This window comes from Chroicocephalus ridibundus, chromosome 9 (genome assembly GCF_963924245.1).
Source record: "Chroicocephalus ridibundus chromosome 9, bChrRid1.1, whole genome shotgun sequence".
NCBI classification, from domain to species: Eukaryota; Metazoa; Chordata; class Aves; order Charadriiformes; family Laridae; genus Chroicocephalus; species Chroicocephalus ridibundus.
In genome coordinates, this window is record NC_086292.1 from 12,168,454 (window position 1) to 12,190,753 (window position 22,300).

General features: G+C 37.5%; 1 protein-coding gene across 9 annotated transcripts in view; it reads right to left on the minus strand.

Annotated features, from left to right (window-relative positions):
- TENM1 (teneurin transmembrane protein 1) overlaps positions 1 to 22,300 on the minus strand; it is a 900,761-nt gene that overhangs the window by 217,843 nt on the left and 660,618 nt on the right. For 8 of the 9 annotated variants that reach the window (XM_063345747.1, XM_063345753.1, XM_063345754.1 and 5 more), the window contains one exon: positions 2,896 to 3,156. The exons of the other annotated variant lie outside the window; for it this stretch is intronic. In XM_063345747.1, coding sequence (XP_063201817.1) covers positions 2,896 to 3,156 — 261 coding nt within the window. The remainder of the gene's footprint in view (positions 1 to 2,895; positions 3,157 to 22,300) is intronic. 9 annotated transcript variants of the gene reach the window in all.

Sequence of the window (22,300 nt, forward strand, 5' to 3'; positions counted from 1 at the left end):
TGAAGAACATATTCTTTGTCAGGGAACCTCCTCCTACAGCTTTGAGGGAATACGAGAAATTCAAGGAATATCTTAAACAGAATAACATTTGCAGAAATATACTTGCTTCAGATCAACGTAAAGCAAAAAAAGTCCTAAAAGCAGGTCTACCAGAGTCTACACACGTCATTGTCCTATTGTCACCACAAAAAAGCTGTTCTGCATTTTTAGCGGAATTGTGCTCACAGAGGAGAAAAAAAAATAATAAACCCAACAACAAAAACCAATTGACCTTTTCAAAATACAGACAATAATAGCAATTAGTTTTCTCAAACAATGCAACAACTGTATCTTCCTCATTAAGTTTATTCCAGTTACAAATAGCTGCGTTCACTTGCCATTTGGTCAATCCTTCGAAAGCCAGAATTTCTGAATACCTATTTTTACAGCAATTAGACAGTATCATGGAAACTAGCATTTCATGAGCTTCCAGCAACTGATCTTATGTGCTCACCCATTTTCACAGCACAGAAGTTACTGGCTGGCACAATGAAAGTCTACTTTGATGGCAGGAACTGAAAAGGATAAATGCAACACTTGTGGCTCTCTGATAAAGCCTCTGGCACAAATGACTGCATAGAAACAGAAAGATGTGCCTTTTATTACTTCACTTAAGTGGAGATTTATGAACTTATGCATTCAAAGAGTGCTTTGTTACTGAGTGACAACCCAGAAGGAAAACATACTGCTCTCTGGATCAGGAATCTTGACTATGAACTTACCTGTGAAGTACTAGATAATATAAATGAATATAGCTTGAACCATCATTCTCTTCAAATTTATCCACGCTAACTTTCAAGACTGTAATTACAATGCCACAGGAAGCATTGACACCTGCTCTGTCGACCCTGCCTGGAGACAACTAAAGAGTTCAAATGAGCTTGTGCTCTCAGTTTCTCCCTCTTCAACTTAATTTTGTCCTCACTTTCCTCTTCCAATTATTTGGTTAAAATGGGTATTCAAGTACCTAAAACACGAATCCCTGATTAAAAAATTTTTATAAAGCTTACAAAGAACCAAATATTAAGTCACATGCAAAAGGACTACTCTGTTCTATTGTAGACCATGCAGGAAATGAGTTTAAATTGATTAAAATCATTCTCTCAGACAAACATTTAGAAGAAACCACTCCATTCTTTGTTGGTAAAGCACAATGATTATGTGTCCCTATCTTAACAACGCTTAATCCATGGTTCCTGCAATGTAGGACGATGAAGATGATAAAAGCATTTCTTTTACTACCTATAATAATTTTTGTCTACAGCAAGATGACTTATTCAGTGCAACCTGTATTGCCACAAAACATCATGAATACCCAGCTGCACTACTGCATTCCAGACTGAAATACCTAACTCAGTTATATGCTTAATCTGCTTTGAATGCATCAGCTTCCCAGCACCTTAAAGCATAAATGACCACGTCTATTTCTTAGTCTGAATGGTACAAGTATGCACATTCCTTCCTCAGGCAGCATTCCCTTTAAACCATTTTCATAGTTAAGGGCCAACCAATTCCAGGCAGATCAGACTCAGTTCCTTCAGCCACAATCTAAAACCAAATGTCTTTGTAAAAGACACAAAAAAAACCCCAACCCCAAAGAAAACACCCCTATGCAACAGCACTTTACAGAGACTGGATCCCACATGGAACGTGGCAGAAGCAGGAAGCAAGAAGGTAGGCATCCATTGATCACCAGGCGAATGGGGTGGCATCTGAAAATTAACTGGTTCTAGCAACACGATACAATGGGATAGCGTAGAATGCTTAGTCCTCAAAGGAGTATTGAATAAAAAGAGAGCTGTGCACTAACACTTTTCTTTTTTAAACTCATGCAGATAATCTAATATCTTTCAACCTATATTGGACATACCATTGGTATTGAAAAACGTGCAGATTAATTTATAATTAAATTACCAGCTTCACATTTGATAGATTTAAAACACATAACTATAGAAATGACATTCACGACTGAACTCTTTTTCATCTTATGATTGTGGATCTACTAAAATGTATCACTGTCAACACTGAAACGTGTCTGCCACTTTCACTAGTTCCCCTATCTCCTATCCAGTAAAAAACACATATTCAACTACAGTTAGACCTGCCATAACACGTAGCTATTAAACACAAATTAAAACATGAGCTAAGCTTGCTGATCTTAAGCATGATGAATTTGTTTACTTACTATACTCTTTAAGGAAACATTTTCAGCAGATTTTCATCAATTTTGATGCAGACATAAAAATTATTAATTACCCCTATGTTACTTAATTAAATACACATTTTTGCCTTCTGTGACACAATAAACCATAAGAAAAGCAAATGAGCAAAAAGATACTAAAAGAGAACAAATATTAAAACACCCCAACCAAAACACCAAAGAAAACCAAAAAGCCAGGTTGTCTTTCTGAAATCACCTGGCTGTAGAGTCTTAAAGCTACGCCCAGAAGCCAGCATGTGCAGGATCAATTCCACACAAAGTGTGAGATAGATGTACATATATAGATTTATTTTAGAACCTAATTCATAGGCTGCTAAACTCAAATGATAAATGTCCTATGGCACAAAAATGGAGAATGCAGGAAAGTAACTGGTCTCTAGAAGAATGATGTTTTAACAAAAACATTGTTTCCTTTTTTGTCTTAGTTTTCCATCTACACTATAAATACAATGCACATACCAAACAACCCTTTCACAGCTTTCGTATAATATGGAGACCTAAGAAGGAAGGGGGAAAAAGCAAGAAAACAAACCGGAAAGAAAAAAGAAAAAAGGAAAATAAAAGTGAAGTAGGAGAAGAAAGTTTCAAATAAATTACTACTTCTATTCAGTACATTAGATGCGTTTCTTTATTACCATTCTCCCCATCAGACTTCCTTTCATGGTCAGTGTCAGTGAGGGACAATGCTGAGTTTGCCCGGCTTGACAAACAGGAGCTGTGTTCCGATTTCATCCCCCTCATCCACATCCTCAGGGCATGATCTGGGGACGCACCACCTTCTGTTTCAGTATCCACATCTGAGCCCACCTCTAGTGGGTAACTGTGCTCAGCTACACCGTGTAAATCTGTTTGATAGCCAGAGCACAGAATACGGGGAGTCTCACAGAATTCCATGTCTGTAAAAAACAAAAGTTCAGAAAAAAATTTAGGAGTGAAAAGCAACATACCTTTGATTTTCTTTTGGAGAATTAATTTTGATAATTAACATTGTTAATACTACCAGAAGACTTTTTTTGGTCAGTGACTCACTCTGCTATCTAATCTACTATAAGAATAATACAACTAAAAGAGTGCAACTCTGTAAAATATATAATACTGCACTGTAATTGTGCCTTTTTGTCTGATAGAAATATATTACAGCTCAAATATGTGTACACACCCACAGACTGATAGTGGTACATCAATTTACAACTGAAGAGAGTTCTTTCAAATACAGATACTTACTTGGTTTTTGCCAGAAAGGCAACAGCTCTAAAATTAATCTCAATATGTTTTTATCATAAGGAAAGTGTAGCAAATTTGAAAATAGGGAATTTACAAAATAAAATTTGAAATATTTGATTAATCACAGAAGACAAAGAAAGAGTACTTACCATCGGCTTGCTCTTTGAGAGTGCTGTCCTTGCATATTCACACCAGTGGGTTTTGGTTCTCCAGTGCTGGTGACCTATGGGAACTTCCTAGAAGAGCAGTGACTGCTAGGACTGTACAAGTGCCATCTCATGACACCAAGTGATCAGAGATTTTAAAGAGTTGTACAGTGCTCAATAATTCAGTTATTCTTACTAAACACCGCAACTGTAGGGCAGTAGATATCCAAGGACAAACAGAAGGTGGACAGGACCCATAATGTGAATATGCAGAGGAAACATTCTCGAAGAACTACAGGTAAGTAACACACATCAGCAAATTACAACTTCCCTTTGAGGTAGCCTCTGCATATTCTCACTTGTGAGAATTCAATTACAAATGTAACTCCCAGGGAGTAAGACAAGGAGTTCTAATTAAATAAAGATTACAGAACTGCACTCCCTAATTGAACATCAGACCTGGGATGCCATCTTGAGAGACTAAATACAATATCAAACACGCATACAGCAGTCTTTCAATTTCTAGAAAAGAAACATTAGAGACAAGAGTCATTGATGGAGACTGAGGACAAATACTCTCTTCTACTGTCATCCTAACTAAAGCTTTAATTTGCCAAACTAATCCACTTACCAGCCAGCAAGAGGAATGGTTTTTATTTTAAGCACACTCTCGAAAATAACAAAAAGCCCTGGTATTTTCTCGAAGGTATCGACTAAAATCTACAAACCAAATGCTAAGCTACATTATGCTGCGGTGGCTCAATTTTTAAGTCATCTATCTCTTTATATCTTTCCTTTGCCATCAAAACATTCCTGAAGGTCTCAGTTGTAGCGACAGCCCGCATGGGCTGGCTTTCAGCTCAGGGAATGGCAGCTGCTTTTCTAGAGGGGCAGGGGAAGAAGATGGGCAGCAAAGTGAAAGAAGTGGCCATGGCCTCACTTTCCTATGCCAGAGTCCTGGAAGGTCGTTCTGTTTCCCTGATGTTGTTACTGTATCAGCTGACCCATCCCAGCAGCGCCGGCCATCATTGCTCCTGCTCCTTTCAGAGCAGCAAGACCAATGTGGGGGCCCTCCAGAGCGCTCCGTCATTGCTCCCATCTCTTGCTCACCTCCTTGCTCACAGGAAGAGGACTTGGTCTCAACCCTGCACTTGAGAAGCTGCTACATATGCCACCTTCACTAGCTCTGTTCTCCAAGCCTCTCAAATGTCTTGAGGCATACTAAGAGGTTTGGTGGAGATGGCAAGGAGAAAATAGCCAAGATGCTGGGAAGCAGCTGTGTAGTTTCTGCAGTAGAGGGAATATTTGCCATTTGAACTTTATCTGCCTTTTCAATGAAGTGTTCTTCATGCTCTCTAGGGCCTGTTTAAAACTAGTACTTGGCTCATTGGTAGAAGGAAGGAGGAAAAGTAATTCAAGGCAGTAATTGTGGACACGAATGGAAGCTGAGGCTGGACACTACTGGTTTTCAATCCTACACAGACGCTTACAAGAGACTTTGAAACCTATAACACCCTCTGGGAAAAACTTTCCTTCCCATATGGCTAAGGTGGCAAACACAAAACATTCAGTCTTCAGAGAAGTCACATTTTTCGGAGATTTTCAAAGCTCATGGGGGCATGGGAGACATCGAGACAATCTTAAAGAAAGTTACTGGATATACCTAAGTACAGGGCTGCTCAGACAATGCCCTACTTTAAGTATTGTTTTAATTATGCATTCTATCCACAAGAACAAGCTAGCTCCTTTTGGTTCAATTAGACAGCCGGGACCAAATCTTTGTATGACACAAAGAGCGCAAATATTGAAAGTGGACACTGAACCATTACAGCTGCTTTACACTCCTAACTTTTACTTTCTTTTCAACCGCATTAAATTAATAAGATCACCTTTATACAAAATATGGTTCCAATTTTTTTCTTTACCAAATTCAAAAAGGACTTGTACATAAACCAAGAAATCAAAAGCCAGCAACAGTCCCAGATTACTAACCCAGAGCCTAGTGTCAATGAAATACAGACTTACTCCTATAAACAGGCTGATTCTACGCCAGCCTGAAAGGACTACATTGTTCATTTAAATGGAGGTTGCGGATGCCACTATTTCACCAAACATTTTTCAGTAACAAAGAGGTGAACCAATGCTTTCTTGTGAAACATTTGATTTAAAGTTCTGCATAACTGAGCTGAGCTACTATAAAACATAGACAGGAGCTTCACTCCACGTACTGCACCTGTGCTCTGAAGGAAAGGTGAATGCCAAATCTTGCTGGCTCACAGCTAGCAACGAGGGAGCTTCTCACGGGCAGGGGTACAGTCCTGATTGTACAAGTCCATCAAAAATTTATGATGGTTAACACATGCTTTAGTAGATGACATAAAAAAGAGGAATAAATGTATACTGCCATTTAAAGAACTATATTATCAAAAAAAATTAAGATTTAGCTGCTAAAGCCACATAAAATTCAAGGAAAGTAAATTAGGCATATACATTTGGACAGTTGTATTTAAAGACACTAGCAGGTCTTTAGTGCTTCTCATAAGCGCTAATGAGAAGGTACTTCCAAAGTATTTGAATATTTTATTGATGTACATCGGGAAAAATTTATACTAAAAAACACACTTAATTATTTCCTATGAAATAAGAGAGCCAACAGGATTAATTATTAGCCTTAATACTGGTCTCAATTTTGACTGAGGCCCACACTGCAGAAATAACCTCCAATGAAACTGCCCCACAATTTTTTTATTTTTTTTTAATTCTCTCAGAAAGCAGTATTATTTCTATTTTTTAACTTAGATTTCTGCAAAGTACTACAGCAACACAGCGTTCTTTGAGTATGTCTCTATCAGCTAAATTACACCTTTTGATCTCAAGAAGCATCTTCTGAACATCCTCCCCTTTCGAAGCAGATTTCTACTTATTTTCACCAGCTGAGGAACTTCCCCGTAATTAGAAATCTTCTCATAACTTCATGAACCATGTCAGTTGATGCCAGGTCCTCGGGGAGCAAGGATGCAGGCCCTCCTCTACACAGACGTCCACTCCGGGCAGATGTCTGCCCCTAGCAACCTGCAGCCCACGTTCTCCGTGTTTGCAATGACATATGCCAAGGGGAAAATTCATCCCAGTAAATCTCACAAATGTTAATTAGATTACACATATTTAAGAAGCACAGAATTTACCCTTCAGTCTATAAGTTAATTCAAAATGTAGCAGCTAACATACTCAATATTTGAGCTATTTTTTTTTTTGGCGGAGCAAAAGAAAGTGACTTTTTTATACTGTAACTCATATTCAACTGAAGTCTAACCCAGTATATTGGCTTAATGGGTCTATTTCTTAAGTACACAAGCCTTTGTAGTATTTTAACTCCCATGGGATGCATTTTCTGAAAAGCACTTAGAATGCCAAAAGTGGCCGCTTTTAGTCGGCCTATTTAACCTTGTTACTAAAATATTATGTATTTCCACAAGGAGATAAAGTTCAAGTGTGTATTTATGATAGATTTAGCCTTACCAAAAAGATACAGTCACAAGAGAAATGAGGGAACATTAATATGAAATTCAAGTTTTAGCATGAACTATAGACAGAGAAAAAAGGTTGCAGTTATGAATGTATATAGAAGATCATGATAGGATTTTCACCTCTGGAGCCTTGTGGTGCCTACTGTAACACAACTGTTAAAAACACAAGTATTTTATCCTTTAAGCATCTTAATTTTCCTGAAAAAAACTCTTCAGAGATGAGCAGTTAAAGAGAAGCTTGATGCCACTGGCCAGTGGTGCCTTTGCTATTTAAGGTACTCGCGTTGATATGAGAATTCGGCAGCTGAACAGGCAGCCAGCTCCAGCACTGCTCCAACTTTGGTCACCAACAGAGAGCTACTGAAAACTCCAGATACGCTCACCAAGTATTTATTTACTGCAGCATCAATTTAGTCACCAGTACAGTTAACAACTTACAGTTAGGCTTTTCATGCATATATAAAATATTTATCAGTACATCTTCAGGACTATTTCATTGTCCTTTGCATGGGCAGGAGTACTGTGTGCCAGCTACTCTTTCTGCAACTCTTTCTTTTTTTCCAGTACAAGCAAAAGAAATAAATTACCCAAGTGAAAGACCATAGAGGTCCCGCTCTTCAACTTAGTATTTCTGCAGTCTTAGTGGACTTGCAGGACTTGTGGAATTTCCACACTGTTGTCATTTGCCAAGAATTTTGCTGATTTCAAACAACTAACTGGGAGGGTAAATAAATATTTATTTATTTAAAATAAAGAGAAGACTGTCCAAACAAAGTAAATAAAAGAGAATCACAAAACTAGCGCATAAACAGAGATGAGCACAGAGAACCTTCCCTTCCAATTTTCCTATTCCCTTATGGAAAAATGTTATTTTATGTTAATAACAGAATGACAAATAACGCTTACTTCAATTACTTAATCGACTGATCTGTTCAACTAGAGAAAGAGCTTACAGAAAAATATAAATTATTTATAAACCGGAAGAGTTTGGCAAGTTGCTATTACATACATTTTATGAAACCTATCATATGATTAAGCAATTCTGACTTACATATTTTAAAAGTCTCTTTAAATATCATGGGTTCACAAATTTATTTTATCCTTGATCCTTGGTATGAGGTGGCTCTTACTCTGAGGATGCTCCCTACCCAAACACACACAAAATCAATTCTCCAGATGAAAACGTACAAATTGCTCTGTCTCTGCAGATGTTAAAGTCTAAAGGAGCCTAAGTAGCTCAAAAGCAAGGAGAAAATTTCAGTGTCTTGGAAGTTTACATCCACGGTACTTATTTTGGGCCAGTCTCCTTTCTGTTTCTCACCGGAGTCTATTTGAGAATACTTGGAACATCAGAGTCGAGGGAGCAGATTTGATGCAAAAATCCTGAACAATAATGGAAGGAATCCCAGAAAGGCAAATAATATACATTAACTTGAATGGCGTCACATTTACGTTAGTTACCAAGCTGGTGTCTCAAGGAGCGATAATGGGAATGCAGGGGAAAAACCACCCCAGTCATGCAGTTTTGAGGTTGGTGTAGAGTTTGGGATTTTCTAGTGTTACACTAAGGATTTATGTATGTTGTTTCACACTCTGAATTTATGTCAGTGGGTTAACCAGCAAGTGTATCGTATGTGTTTCAAAATGAGATAAAAGTCAGAGCAGCTACTTATGGCATAAGAGACTAGGAGAGAAGGGGAGGGAGGGAAGAAGGGAGGAAGAAATGTAAGTCAAATGGGGAAAGTGAAGTTCACATTCATTTTTGGAAGCAATACATATGCACCCTCCTAAATGAGAAATTTTGAGGGCGATTGAGCACTCTGCTAAATTCAGTGTGTTCAACGGCCCTTAAAATTTCTCATTTCTCACCTGAGGACCATTGTTTACTGGCTGTACACTGGACTTGAGAATTAAATGCACAGAGATCTTAAGCTACTTCATAAAGTCATTCATGTAACACAACCTGCTAGATAACTTTATGAATGTCTTTGTGTGTTTACATTTCATTTAGTCTAAGATCTTACTTGTTTCCATGTTGTTCCAATGTGCCACATCTTTCCTAGGATGATATAATTCAAAGACATTAAATTTCAGTAACCATTCATATGAAAATCATTGAGGAAGAAGCCAAAAATCAATTAATTTGCAAAAGCACATTACACTGACTATTAATTGGCTTTAGAAATCTCATGTTTATCACCAATTATACTATTATCACAGCCCAAAACACATTCTCAGCTACATTTATTCTAATAAAAAAATGGATATACCTATTACACGTAAATAAACTGAACATTAAAGATACCATTTGAATTTCTGTACTTGTATATCAAATGCATCATATTGTATGGTTTCTTTTACTGTATTTCAACTTCTCCTTGCATTCTCTTATCTATGGAGTTTATTTTCTTACAGTAATCTCCAACAAAAACCAGAGATGCTAGGAAGTTAAAAATAACAGTAATAACAAATAAAGGAGGACTAAAAGAAGAATCAGGGTCTGCTATAACACTAAGGAGTTTCACGAAATTTGCAGATTAGGCAGCTCAGGGATTAGGAAAGGAGGCTGCACTTTCAGGAAACTCTTTGGCTTGTGAAATTTATGAGAAAGTAAGAAACTCTTTGTTCCTCAGGTCCTTCCCCAGAGAAAGCGGGGGTGAGGTTCTAACCAGTGCCTCATGGCAAGTATCTTTCTAGTCTCTTTTTCAGATTAATTCTTCAATTTTAAAGAAAGAGGGCAGGAGCAGACTAAACCTATTTTTAAAAATGCTCCTGGAGTTCTCAGATATTAATTTCTATTTTTATTACTATTAAAATCAACATGAATACAAAAATGTACTTCTCAAATTCTGCATGGAAATCATCCCAATCCTATGAGGACATAGGCAAACTCTCTCTCTCCCCAAAAGTGGAATAGTCTTTTTGTAGATCACTGGAAATTTTTAATGTTGCAGATTTTGTTTTTCAAGAGTAACTAGCAGGATGCCGGACAGAAGGCTCCTGTAGTACAGTGTGGATGCCGTGGGTCTCAGTTTAATTTAGGAAGAAACATGGTCATTATCTGATTGACTAGGAATTTAATCCTTCAAGTTCAAATACATTTTAAGTGGTGCTGGCTATAGCATTTCCTATTCCCAAAGTGTGGCTTTATGAGGTAAAGTACTTTCATTCACAGATTCCGTTAAAGAGAAATTTCTATTGCAGGGACTCATAAATATCTCTCTTTTAATGAATTTTAGAGTTATAAAACCATAGCAAATGCCAGGAGTTAGCATTTAACCTAAATTTCTGATAAAGGAAACCTACTTAATCTCAAATAATGACCACAGTAACTCTACCCTACTAAATACAAGAGGAAAAAAAAAATCTAATTATCACAAATGAGAAAGAACCTCAATATCATTTGTGAGGATAAATGAAGTTCTTCTAACACTACAGTTGAAATGGAGTTTGGAAAAGCTTGACTTCAAATACATTCAATTACAATTTCATTCTCCATATGCAAAAATCTATTAGGAAATGAATACTTTTCAAGAAAAAAGATTTTCTGTTTCAAAAAACCTTATTCTAAGCGTTAAGAAAAGCACTGCAACTTTCTTTCAAGAGTTTTAAAGGTCCCTTACAAGTTTTGGCATTTGTGTATGTGTTTCAGGGAAGCAATAGATAATGGATAATTTTTTTTCAAAAAGCAAGATGAAACCCTCGTGAAGGACAGGAGAACTATGAATCAAATCATCTACAGCAGATTAACTAACTTTTCTCTTTGAAAATGTTTCATATGAATAAATACTCTTCCTCAAAGAAGAGTTTCCTTATTTTAAAGTCTGTATGGCACTTAAGAGAAGAAAGATTGTCAGAACTATTAAAGAAGACTGTAAACTGTATACTAACATTCTTCAAAGTGAAATTACCCCCAGTTTGTTGCTATCTCCCTACAAACTTGAATTCAACTCAGAATTTTCTGAGTTGATAGAATTTCTGAATGTAGTTACATTTAAAGCAGAATGACTTTCATTCAAACATCAATCTTAGAGGTTTCATGACAGTATCACTTTCTAGTAGAACTTAAAACAGAAATATGAAATTAATTTCCACAAATTCTTTTGATTCTGGTTTATAAAATATTTTTAAAATATACCTTTTGTTTTTAAAAATAATGACACTGTTTCTTTCTTAAAATTCCAGTCAAAGCATTGACATGAGCATCAAAGCCTTTTTTAAATAAAAGATATGCAAAGCAGGTATCTTTATAAATTTCACTGACTTAGTGTTAGAAGGCAACACATTTAAAAATCCAGAATTCTAAAATCTGATTTAATTTACAGTGCTGTATATGCAGCAGTGAATTCTATGAAGCCAGTGGTCTGGGTAAAGAAGGCAGGACTTAGGCTTCAGTGTGACCGTCTCAGAGTAAGCATCTGGCAAGCGCTTATCTTCATGATGATGGAAATAATTTTAGAAAGCTTCTATCAACAGAGATTTACCAGAAATGTTCTCCTTTACTGATGGGACATTCAACAGACCTGAAGCACTCAGACCACAGACGCTGCTCAAAAAGAATGATCACAGAGTAACTCAGCACCTCACCTTAACTTTCACCAAAAACTAGGAAGCTCTAATATAATTGTGAAATTGCTTAAGAGAGTATCAAGGATACTACTACCCATTTTCCTTTGAAGTGAGATGAATGGAGGGCAGGGAGCAAAGGGAGGCAGGTTGGAGCGGAGGAAGGCAGTTGGTATCAGCCTGTGCCAGTTTCAGTGACCGCTCAGGGAATGTCTTCTTCCCCATACAAAACAGTGCAAGTGAGAGAACGGCTTCTGCAAGACTGCATTGCCCAAGCTGCACTTGTTCACATTCCAGCTGACAAATTGTTAAAAATACTGAAAACTAGGAAAAAGTATTTGCAATAGAGCAGGTGTTACAGAGAGGTCTAAGCACCTAGAGGCAAAAGCCCTTCAAGTAAGGGGCGATGTGTGAGGCAGCCCCAGCATCACCTTGTGTGGTCACAGAACGAAGAGGAGAACAGTGCCCTGTGTGCAAGAGCACCAAGACCAGTTGCTGCCATCACTGTGTTGCCACCACAGAAGCAAGGGAAACAGGAGCAACAGCCTCTCCTGGGGTGTGAGGTCCCCCCAGCTGCTCCCAGCAAGAGGCTCGCTCTCAGTTGGAAGCCCAGCAGCAGGACCCGGCAGCCAGTAACTCCCCCTCGGCTGCCCCTCAGAGCCAGGGTACGGTCGTCTTCATGGCACAGCACGAGACATTCTGTTTGACTGTTTGTATTTTGATCTCAGGGGCTTTCTAATGTGAATAGCAGATCTACTTTGTATTTTACCTTTTGCAATTTGTCATCATAGTAAGTTGCAGAAATGAGTTTTGAGGTCGACAAGGCTTTACTTTCCTCTCGAACCTCTGCAAGCAGAAGGGTTAGGAAAGCTAACAAGCAACTGGGACATTTGGGCAAATAGTGTGCAGAGAAGGAGGGTGCTGCCTGTTCCATGTTCCACCGCCTCCAAGCACATGACTGGGCCAGGATGGAACAAGGTGAAGAGGGAGAGGAGATTCAACACAAGCCATTGCCCCCCTCCAAACAAACAAACCTCAGACAGGATTAGCATATGTATTCTTTTCCTCATGTTTTGAATCTGCTCGAAATCCAGAGCAGAAAATGGCTAACAGAAATCAAAAGAGAAAAAGCTGCTAGTGAGAGACAAAACACAGCAGCAGCAAGAGTGAATATCTTTGTAAATCTTGACAGACGCTCCTGGCTTTGAACGCTGAACTATTTGCTGTGATTTTTGATAAGTTGGGAAGCATAATGAACCAGAACAAGCATTACATATTACTATGGAGACATAAATGCTTGACCCTTTCTGGTTACTCAGGTAAAAACTTGACAAATCCCAGTCTGCAAGCTTCCAGTGTCACCAAGTCTGCTGTCACGGCAAGCAGACACACACATACTGCCAGCCAACCTTGGGGATCAACACCACCACGAATGTTGTCAATCCTGAAAGTGTATCTGATACCTCTCCCAAGCATACACAGCTAAAAAGACTGTCTACTGGAGCCAAAATTTGAAATTTTCATCCATTGTTTTCTTGTTGGGACATCTAACATCTGCAGAATACTATACCTGATTTTATACTTCTTTCTTTTGGCTTTTTTATGTATACATATATATACACACATATGTGCATGAAATATTTGATATACATAAGCATAGATATAGAAGTATATAAATAGAGAACTTTTACGATCTTAAAATAACTGAAATCAGAAGGAGTTTTGGCAGTCAATAGCACATCCCTCTGCTCAAAGGAGGGCCAAATTAGACCAGGTTGCCCAGGGGTCTTAATGAAGAGTATCAGAGTCCTTCTACAGAGCAAAGACTGATGGCAAGACTGATATTGTGGAACACAGAGTGCCATGAAGCATTTTAAAAACATCTCTTAGGTGAGGTTTTCAAGAGACACTGGGTTATGCCTCAACAATAAAATTGGAAATGCAACTTTGTTTCCATGATTTTGAAAATCCAACCCACAGACTGATAATTCACTAACCACTTTTAAGTGTGTAATCATCTTTTCCACTAAAAAAAAATTTTAAAATATGACCTCAGACTGCAAGTTATCCCCTGTTAGAGCTTAGGATGACTAAACAGTTTCATTTTGCCCTATTTCAGATTATACGTGCACATATTTGCACGGTTTTTTTCTTTTTTACAGATCTTTCAAAAATTTACATGTTGTGGACACACCTTACATGATCTTATAAATTAACATCTACTATGGAAGCACTGTATTTTTTAATTTAGCTTGAACTGCCAAATAACATTCAGACCAACAAATATACCCTTCAGATTACTCTTGGAATGAGGAAACGAGAAAGCACGCGCATGTGTACAAGCTCTTCAGTACTTCCATTCACATCCAATTACATCCAGCTGCCAATCTGACATCAATAAGAACATACAAAAGACAACTTGGCACATCCATTCCATTTGATTAGCCGACTGGGGATACAGCTTGTCAGTCAAATAACCCCTCTTCCCCCAAAAAACTCGAGGGGTTTGTCACCAAATGTTCCAACTGATCAAGAAACAGGAGATTAAACTGCCTTCAAAAAATTCTGACCGCTTCTGCTCCCTTCTTTCTTCAAGTGTTTGGTTTACCAAAGGGATTTCAAGAACAGCAGCTTAAACTCAAAGCTCAGCTCTACTGCAGTTTAAATAATATTAAAACAATTTAATGGAAATAATTGGTTTTGCATATCTTTTTTTTTTTTGATACATACTGTCACAATAACTATTTTTCAACTAATTTCCTTCCAAGACCTTAATTAGATTTTCAAACATTTCCAGGTATTATTTTCTTCTACATTATACTTCTATAAGTAACTATATAAATTATAAAGACTATTACTTCCTGTTTCAGCAACTACAAAACAGGGCAATTTTTGGTTTTATACCATCAAGATGCATCAGAGCAACTCAGCTGAAAGCAGTGCAGTCATTCTAGGTGTGCATGCCCGGAAAACACACTGTAGCATCAATATCACACAGCATCATTATTATTTAAATTAAATATACAGTTCTTAAAACATATTTTACCCTAAAATGCACATCATGATTACCAAGGAAAGATTATAAAAAGTTATTAAAGTTCCTAAGCATGTAGTATGGTATCTACAAAGTTTTCCATCTCAAGATTTGATGTAGAGCTCTAAAAGAGGGAACTACCACCATCATTCCTGTGCTGCACCAAAGGGAACTAAGTATGAGAAGAATTCCAAAGCACACCAAATCACAAGACCTCTGTACATTTTCATGAAGTTTAAACAAGTGCTGTGAGTCCCCATGATCCACCATCAAAATTCATCCAAACTTTGGGAACACAGCCACTAGACAAAGAAATAAGCCCAGTATTTTTATGTGGGTAGGAGCACCCGGCTTCGTTTTTTGCAGCTCTAAACCTCTTTGATTTCGTTGCCCTTTCGTAATGTGAGTTCTGATTGTTTTAAAATAGAAAGTGGCTTATTTAGGTATATAATACCCATTTTAACACCTATTCTAGTCACTCACTTTAAAAACTCCAGCCTGGGATTTAACCACACAGCATTTTTATCTTTCACACAGACACAGCCATATAATTGGTAACTGGGAAGTAACAAGTCACTGACTGGTCAGCATTAAAATGGGATTGCTCGCCTTTGAAAATTAGCAGGCAGCCACCTGCTCTTTCTAATATAAATCTCAGGTAATGTTGACTATCCACAACTAAAACCAAATCCCCTTCATCATCAAATAAATGGATATATTTGTCTTGCTAATGTATATAAAAATGACTGGGAGGCTGAATACCTAACATGAGATAGCTAGAAGTTGTTAACAACTTTCCTGAAAAAAGAAATTAGAAAATGAAATCATTTGTTTGGTTCTTAACAGACTGAAAAACAGAGGAGGAGCTACACACAGTATTAGTATTCCCCATAAAAATTGCTTCTGAAGTTTTCCAGCATCTGCCTTTGAGACATTTTATATGTGGAATAGAAGATGCACACTGGGGGCCTTCTTCAAAGTGAACATACCTTGTATTCTGCAGTGGTGGGCAACTGAAAGCCTGTGAGCTCACCATAGTTCTTGGTTCTTCAAAGCTGCTGGATCAATGATGCTTGGGAAGACTCAAAGTTATGAGCCTCCACAGCAGCTGAGAGTACTCTAACCCAAAGAAATCAAACCAAAAGGGCACTAACAGATTAGCCTACAGTAGCCCTGTAAACTCTTCCGTGCCCTGAAGGAAAGTTTGCCATAGGCAGCTAAGCAAAGCTCACGTCTTGCTGTATTGCTGGAAATGCTTTATGCCTCCTTATGAAAAAGTCACACAGTTGGAGATGAACTAATTGAGGTGGTGGAGACAGTAACACAGAAGGCACTTAGAATGTAATTAAGCCATGATCAGAAAAGGGACACATAAGGGAGAAAGCACTCAAAACAGAGACTCCAGGGAAATACCAGATTCAAGCAAAAATGAGAGCAACTGTGTATTTAAACCGTGTTCAAAGACATTTATATATACTGCTAAAAGAATTTGTGCAGATATAAATTCAAACACTAAGGCCACAGCTAACCAGGAAAAAAAGAAATACACCTTTGTTTTAGGTAACCTTCATGCACTTTAACGTGCGCCAGAGAGACAGGTGTTTTGACGGGAAGAAGAGAGGCCCATCCTGCACCTGAGCGATACTGAATCATGCTGGCAATCTAAGAACAAGAATGCTAACAGAAGCATTAAGTGTCTCAATTCTTTTGGTTTTATTCTATAAAAACACACTTTAGCTCTACTGTTAGCTCTCTGGAAGGACTGTAGCAGCATATACTGAAAAGCACAGTTCGTACATACACTCACTATGTTAAGGAGGGGGAAAACAAACAAACCAAAAAGAGTACAAACATGTAACTATAAACTTCACCATCTTGACTTACCACATATAACAAACTCTCTTTGTGACAAACTGCAGTCTAGACAGAGTCTACAGAATTTAGTGCCTATTTTTCCCTCAGTCTTAACTATTTTACAGGGAGGGGGGGGGGAAACCGTATCAGAAAAAATACAAGCTAATATCAAGCTATATAAAATTTTATTTCAATAAAAAAAAGGAAATGCTTAAATATCCTTTTGTACAAAGGTTTTTTCTAGCAGACATCTTTATGTTTTAAACAGACCTTAAAGCTCTTTTCCATTGTTTTTCCCTATTAAATTTGTTTCATGCAAACCTGCCGTGGTCAGAGTCTTCACAAGAAACAGTTCCCCCATAGAGTTCAAGTCACATGTGGATTTTGCCTTTTTTCATATCATCTACCATTCAGTATTGTCTCATTTCCCTACCAGCTGCTTCACCATTTCCTGAGCTGCACCGTCTCGTACTGTGTCCGATATTAGACACAGCAGTGACAGAGCAAATGGGAAATAAACAGCACAGCTCATCAGGGACATTGGCAAAGGATGCACCCAGCACATCCAGAAGTGGTTATGAGCGAAAATACCCCACAACATTTGTTTGTAGGAGCTTAAATCACTTCTCTTTGAAAACAGAAATATCATCTGTGACTCAACTCTAATCAGACAGAGCTCTTATAAACCAGTCCAATTCTTACTTCAGTAAACATGAAGAACTGAGCGCTGAATTAGGAGCAGACATTTTTTAATGATAGAGCTCCCAGTGAAGGGGGAAGGAAGGGCCTGGACTCAGTGGGTCTGAACACGAGAATGACTCAAAACCAAGAAGGATGAAACAGTGAGCCACCGTTTAGCAATGAAGAAAGTGAACACAGGACAAAGAACCATTTTCGCCAGGCTGATAAAATGTACTTATCTGAACTGTCTTGTCAACACCACACATATTCAGAAGAGTATGTACATCCCTCATTGCTGTCCCCTTTCCACATCTCCCTGGTTTACTTCAATTCAAAAGGAGTAATGTATAAAAAGCAGAGAATGAGTGGATGGACACCAAGACAGAAAACAAATACTGAATGAGAAGCAGCCTGTTGATGCACTGTTACTGAAAAGCCTAAAAGATACTGGCTGGAAAAATTCACAAGTCAGTATTCTCCTGTTTAATACAGTTGTCTTCTTGCTTAAACTAGTTTGATGAAAATATAACAGTCAGATTTGTTAAGCATGTTTTGAGGCTAATTTTTACAAAATGATGATACTAACACTGTAACATTGTGTTGAATGTTGCCAAAGACAAGTCAGTAAATACCTCACTTGCAAAGAATCTGCTACTGAACTCTAACTGCTTCAGACACTGACTGATCTCTTACGCGGCTATTGCAGCTTTTTATTTAGCACTTTTATTCGTTTTAATAATAACAGTTACACAAAAGGAAGAAAATAGCTTTTATGTTCCTTTTCTCTCTCCTTTAATGACTTATCAGCCATTAAAAAATATTTTATGCGTATCATTCTTCTAAAAAGATCATAAAATTAAACTGAAATATAGGTACTTGCTAGCAACATTATTCCAACTCAATTGACAGTCTAGATAAATCCATTACCATAGCCAATTTAAGGACTGATACTTCTTTTAGTAACTACAATCCTTGAAGACAAACTTGAAAAAACAGAAGTGTAATGTCTGAACATTCAATCAATCACAATAGAGATCTAAATTGGAGTACCAAGTTTCAGCAAAGAAGCACCTTGTTTATGTCCACTGTGCTGTTACCTCACATTCATGTGTGGGATTTAAGGTAGCACATGGAAAGATGAGTGGCAGGTGCCTCTCTTTTTTTCCTAAACCATCAAGCATCATATAAAGGAAGAGTTTTCTAACTCTCATCATGCTCATTTGACCCAAATCTGATACCACAGGTGATGGAGTATTATTAAAACATGAGGAACCATAAGCTTCATGCTGCCAAGGCAGTGACAGAAATGATCGGTGGTGTGAGAAGTTTGGTTTATTTGAGTGAAGCTGTTCAGGGATGATGATAATTATCTGTGAAATGAATATTCATCACATGGGTGAATTCAAGACTGAATAATGCTTCACTAGAGAGCGGGAATAATGTTAGGGAGAAGCTGGCCAAAGCAGACACGGCTCACTTTGTACTGAGGTCTAGCGCAGCTGTATGACACACAGATGGGTGCCAGCAATTCATGAACTGGAGAAACAGCCAGCAGTAGGCAGACCTATCCCCTATGTTAGTTTCTAAATACAAAGCTGAAAATTAGCTAAATAACTTTTATATCCCTGAAGGTATGCCCAGCCCTGCTCCAATAAGTAGATTACTGCAATATTTCTACAAGAAATAAACAGCACTGAGGTATCCGACACCACATTTCCTTTTCTCCACAGCTCCAAAATCTTTTCCTGTCAAAGAACATCTTGCTTGCTTAGAGTAATGAAAATTTTCAGAGGCAACCATTTCAAAAGGTACAGTCTGTCTCTGCCAATTTCTTTGCTAGCAGCACGAGCCTCCGGGTAGCTGAAGTGAACATCTGGCAACTGACCCAAAAGCATGATGGCCACCACAGTGGGACTGAAATAGGAGAGTTTAACTTTACTTATGAGCTTTTCTTTTTGTCAGACTGGGGGGAAAAAAAACCCAACAAACAACTAAAAGAAAATGTTTGCGTGCCAGAAGTTCTCAAATGTTTTTTAAAAAAGCAATGTAGAAAGCAGACTGAACTATTTTGAAGGACCTTTCCTTTCATGACCAAAACTGAGCTGATCAGCTACATGGGGTAACAAAGACTTAAGAACACAGAGAGGAGTCCAACAGGACAATGAAGGAAAAAGGAAACACTACCTGTTATCTTCTGGCTCCAAACCAGCACACAGTGAAACTACGACAACCCTTAACTGCAAACCAGCAGTATTTAAGTGCATAACAGTAACTGAATGCATCCTGCGGTGAAGGCAGTGGTAAACGTACACACGATGTACCACCACCTGTATGACTGCTCCAGAGTCATAGGGAAGGCAGGTGTGCTCCAGCCCACTGACCGGAGCTACCACTGACCTCCTGTCCCTGTGCCATCTCTGGGAAGCAAGCCAAACTTTAATCCTGGATAGTACCATTAAAGTAGTAAAAGTGTGGGGAGGAGCCAAGAGATACCTTAAAAACATGCATCAATGAGATCTTCAGAAGCCTGATCCAGCAGCTAGGACATAAAGATAGACAAATAATTCAGTAAGTTGGGTTTTTTTCAATTGTCTGAAAGAAGATTAATTTTGCAAGCATAGAATAAAAGCAAACTATTAACATCTTTCTCCCCAAACACCTAAACTCTATAGATCAATGGCCAACAATTAATTGCAAACATTAAGTAATCACTACTACAATATCAGCTTAAACTCACGTCACACCTATAAGCATAATTCTCACTGATACCAGGAAGAACTGTATCCCTAGAATCAAGAGTTTGATTAATCCTTTGAGAATCTGTATGCAAACCAAACCAACCAAATAAATCCTACAAATATTTCCTGTCCAAGCCCACTAATTATACCCTTCTGACAAAACACTACTCAAGGTTATGTATTGACACGTGCTACAATATGTAATTTGTAACTTACTTTTTTGTTGTTAAAGACAGAAAGATTATTTTCTGATTTACAGTAGTATGATTAGTGAAGTCAAAGGCCTGATTGCATACAGAATTAGTATTAAAAACAGACCTGTGTTTTTCATATTTTTATCCATAAGCAGAAATGTAAAATTAATTTTCTCCTGTATCTTCATAGAAAAATTCTACAGAAAAGAAACAGTCTTAATCCAAAGACCAAGGCAAAATACGAAACTGCAAGTCAGATAGTTTCTCTTAAGACTAAATAACTCAAACCCATAAAAATGAATGCGTTAATTAAGGAATTTAATCATTGTGAAATTAATTTTTAAGAAGACTAATAAAACCACCAAAATATCTTAGAAAATTTCTTAAGCTAAGTTTAAATGTTGAGGAAGCAACAAATACTATTAAGCAGCGTATCAAAATACAGTCTTGCCATAACGCATTCCTGAATAAAAATGCCTAAATTAGTACAGTCAGTTTTAACTTTACCCACAGAAATAGTGTAATACTGAAAGTTTTGCCTGTGCTAAGTAGTTAAGTGAAGGGACTTAGTCCTTTGCTGCAGATACAAGATGAGTGTGTTCTGACATTAAACTATGTTGAGCTCAATAAGATCATGCAAGCAGATACTCCAGCAAATTTATTACTCTTTTGCTCATTTTACTTTTTTCACTAGAACTCACTAAATATTACTGACTATAGAACTGACTCAAGAAAAGTTGGATCCACAGGGAGAGAAAAAAAAAATACATTTTTAGGAACGATACACTTTATTTGATTGCAGTCACAATAGGAGGAGTGCTGTCAATGCAGATAGGTACTGTGTGTTCATCATTATTTTTACAATAGGTAACAGACAAGATGGTCATCCAAGATATGCTCACATGAATGAAGACTTATCCAGTAAGAACAGGCAAATAATTTCCTTTTTTCCTTTCTCAATTGAAATACAAGGATTTTTACATACCATACTGTTCTCTTCATTAATTCTGTATTTCCTTCCAGAGAGCCAAGGATAAATGAATTTAGTAATCTGTCCCCAAGAACACAATTAGAAAAGGAACCACAGCAAGAGGAAATTATTAGCACCTTTTCCAAGCAGCACAGGGGAATACCTTCTGCGGGCAACTATTAGACAACTTTTCTAATATTTATCTATTTAAACTCTTAGTAACTGACTCCAACTGCAAAGAAAAACCCCCAGTTGGTCCAAAGTTAGCACGCAGGTGCACAAACTTCTGCTTGCTGCATTTCCTTTAATACTCTGCGTCTCTGTATCTACAATGAAATGTCAGAAAAAAAATCTGGCTGTTTTTCTGGACTAACCAGGGTAGGGTGCAACACTGCACCTTGAAGTAATGCAGGCAGAACTTGTATTGTACTATGTCAATGCTACACACATTCCCTTCCGTATTTATACACACATTTGTAGCAACAGATAAGAAAGCTCCCACAGAAATAACAAAAGGAAAACATAATGGAGAAATTTTAAAATTAATTCCTGCCTCCAGCTGAACAGAATAACTAATTTTATGTAGGGCAATATATGATCCTTTGATTTCTACTAAAAATTATTAAGTAACAATCCATTTCTTTAATTTCATTACTAAGAAGGATTAAAAGTATGTCCCAAAATTACATTATGGGTGTCCTGATATGATGTAAAAAAAAAAATAAATTAGAAAGTTTTACTGTCTTGATTACAGCAGCATAAGAAGTTACAGAATTGGTTTTCTTCAATAGATGGTAAAATAGAGAGATCAAGCTAGCAGACATACGTAATTTCATGCAAATGTTTGAAAAGAAGCAAAAAGTTTGATATGTTCAAACTGAATTGAGCACAAATGTTTTAACGGTATTTGAAGCTGCTCTTTGATCAGAATTTACAAATTTTTCTACCTAAGAAAAGTGCATGAATGTTTCACAGGCCACAAAAAAACATCTGAAAAAAGAAAACTATCTTTTCTGAACTAGTGTTAATTGTGTTTCTAGTTATCATGAATGCTTACTTTTATTATTTACCTTTCGTGAACAGTATTTAAGCAAATCATGCAAGCC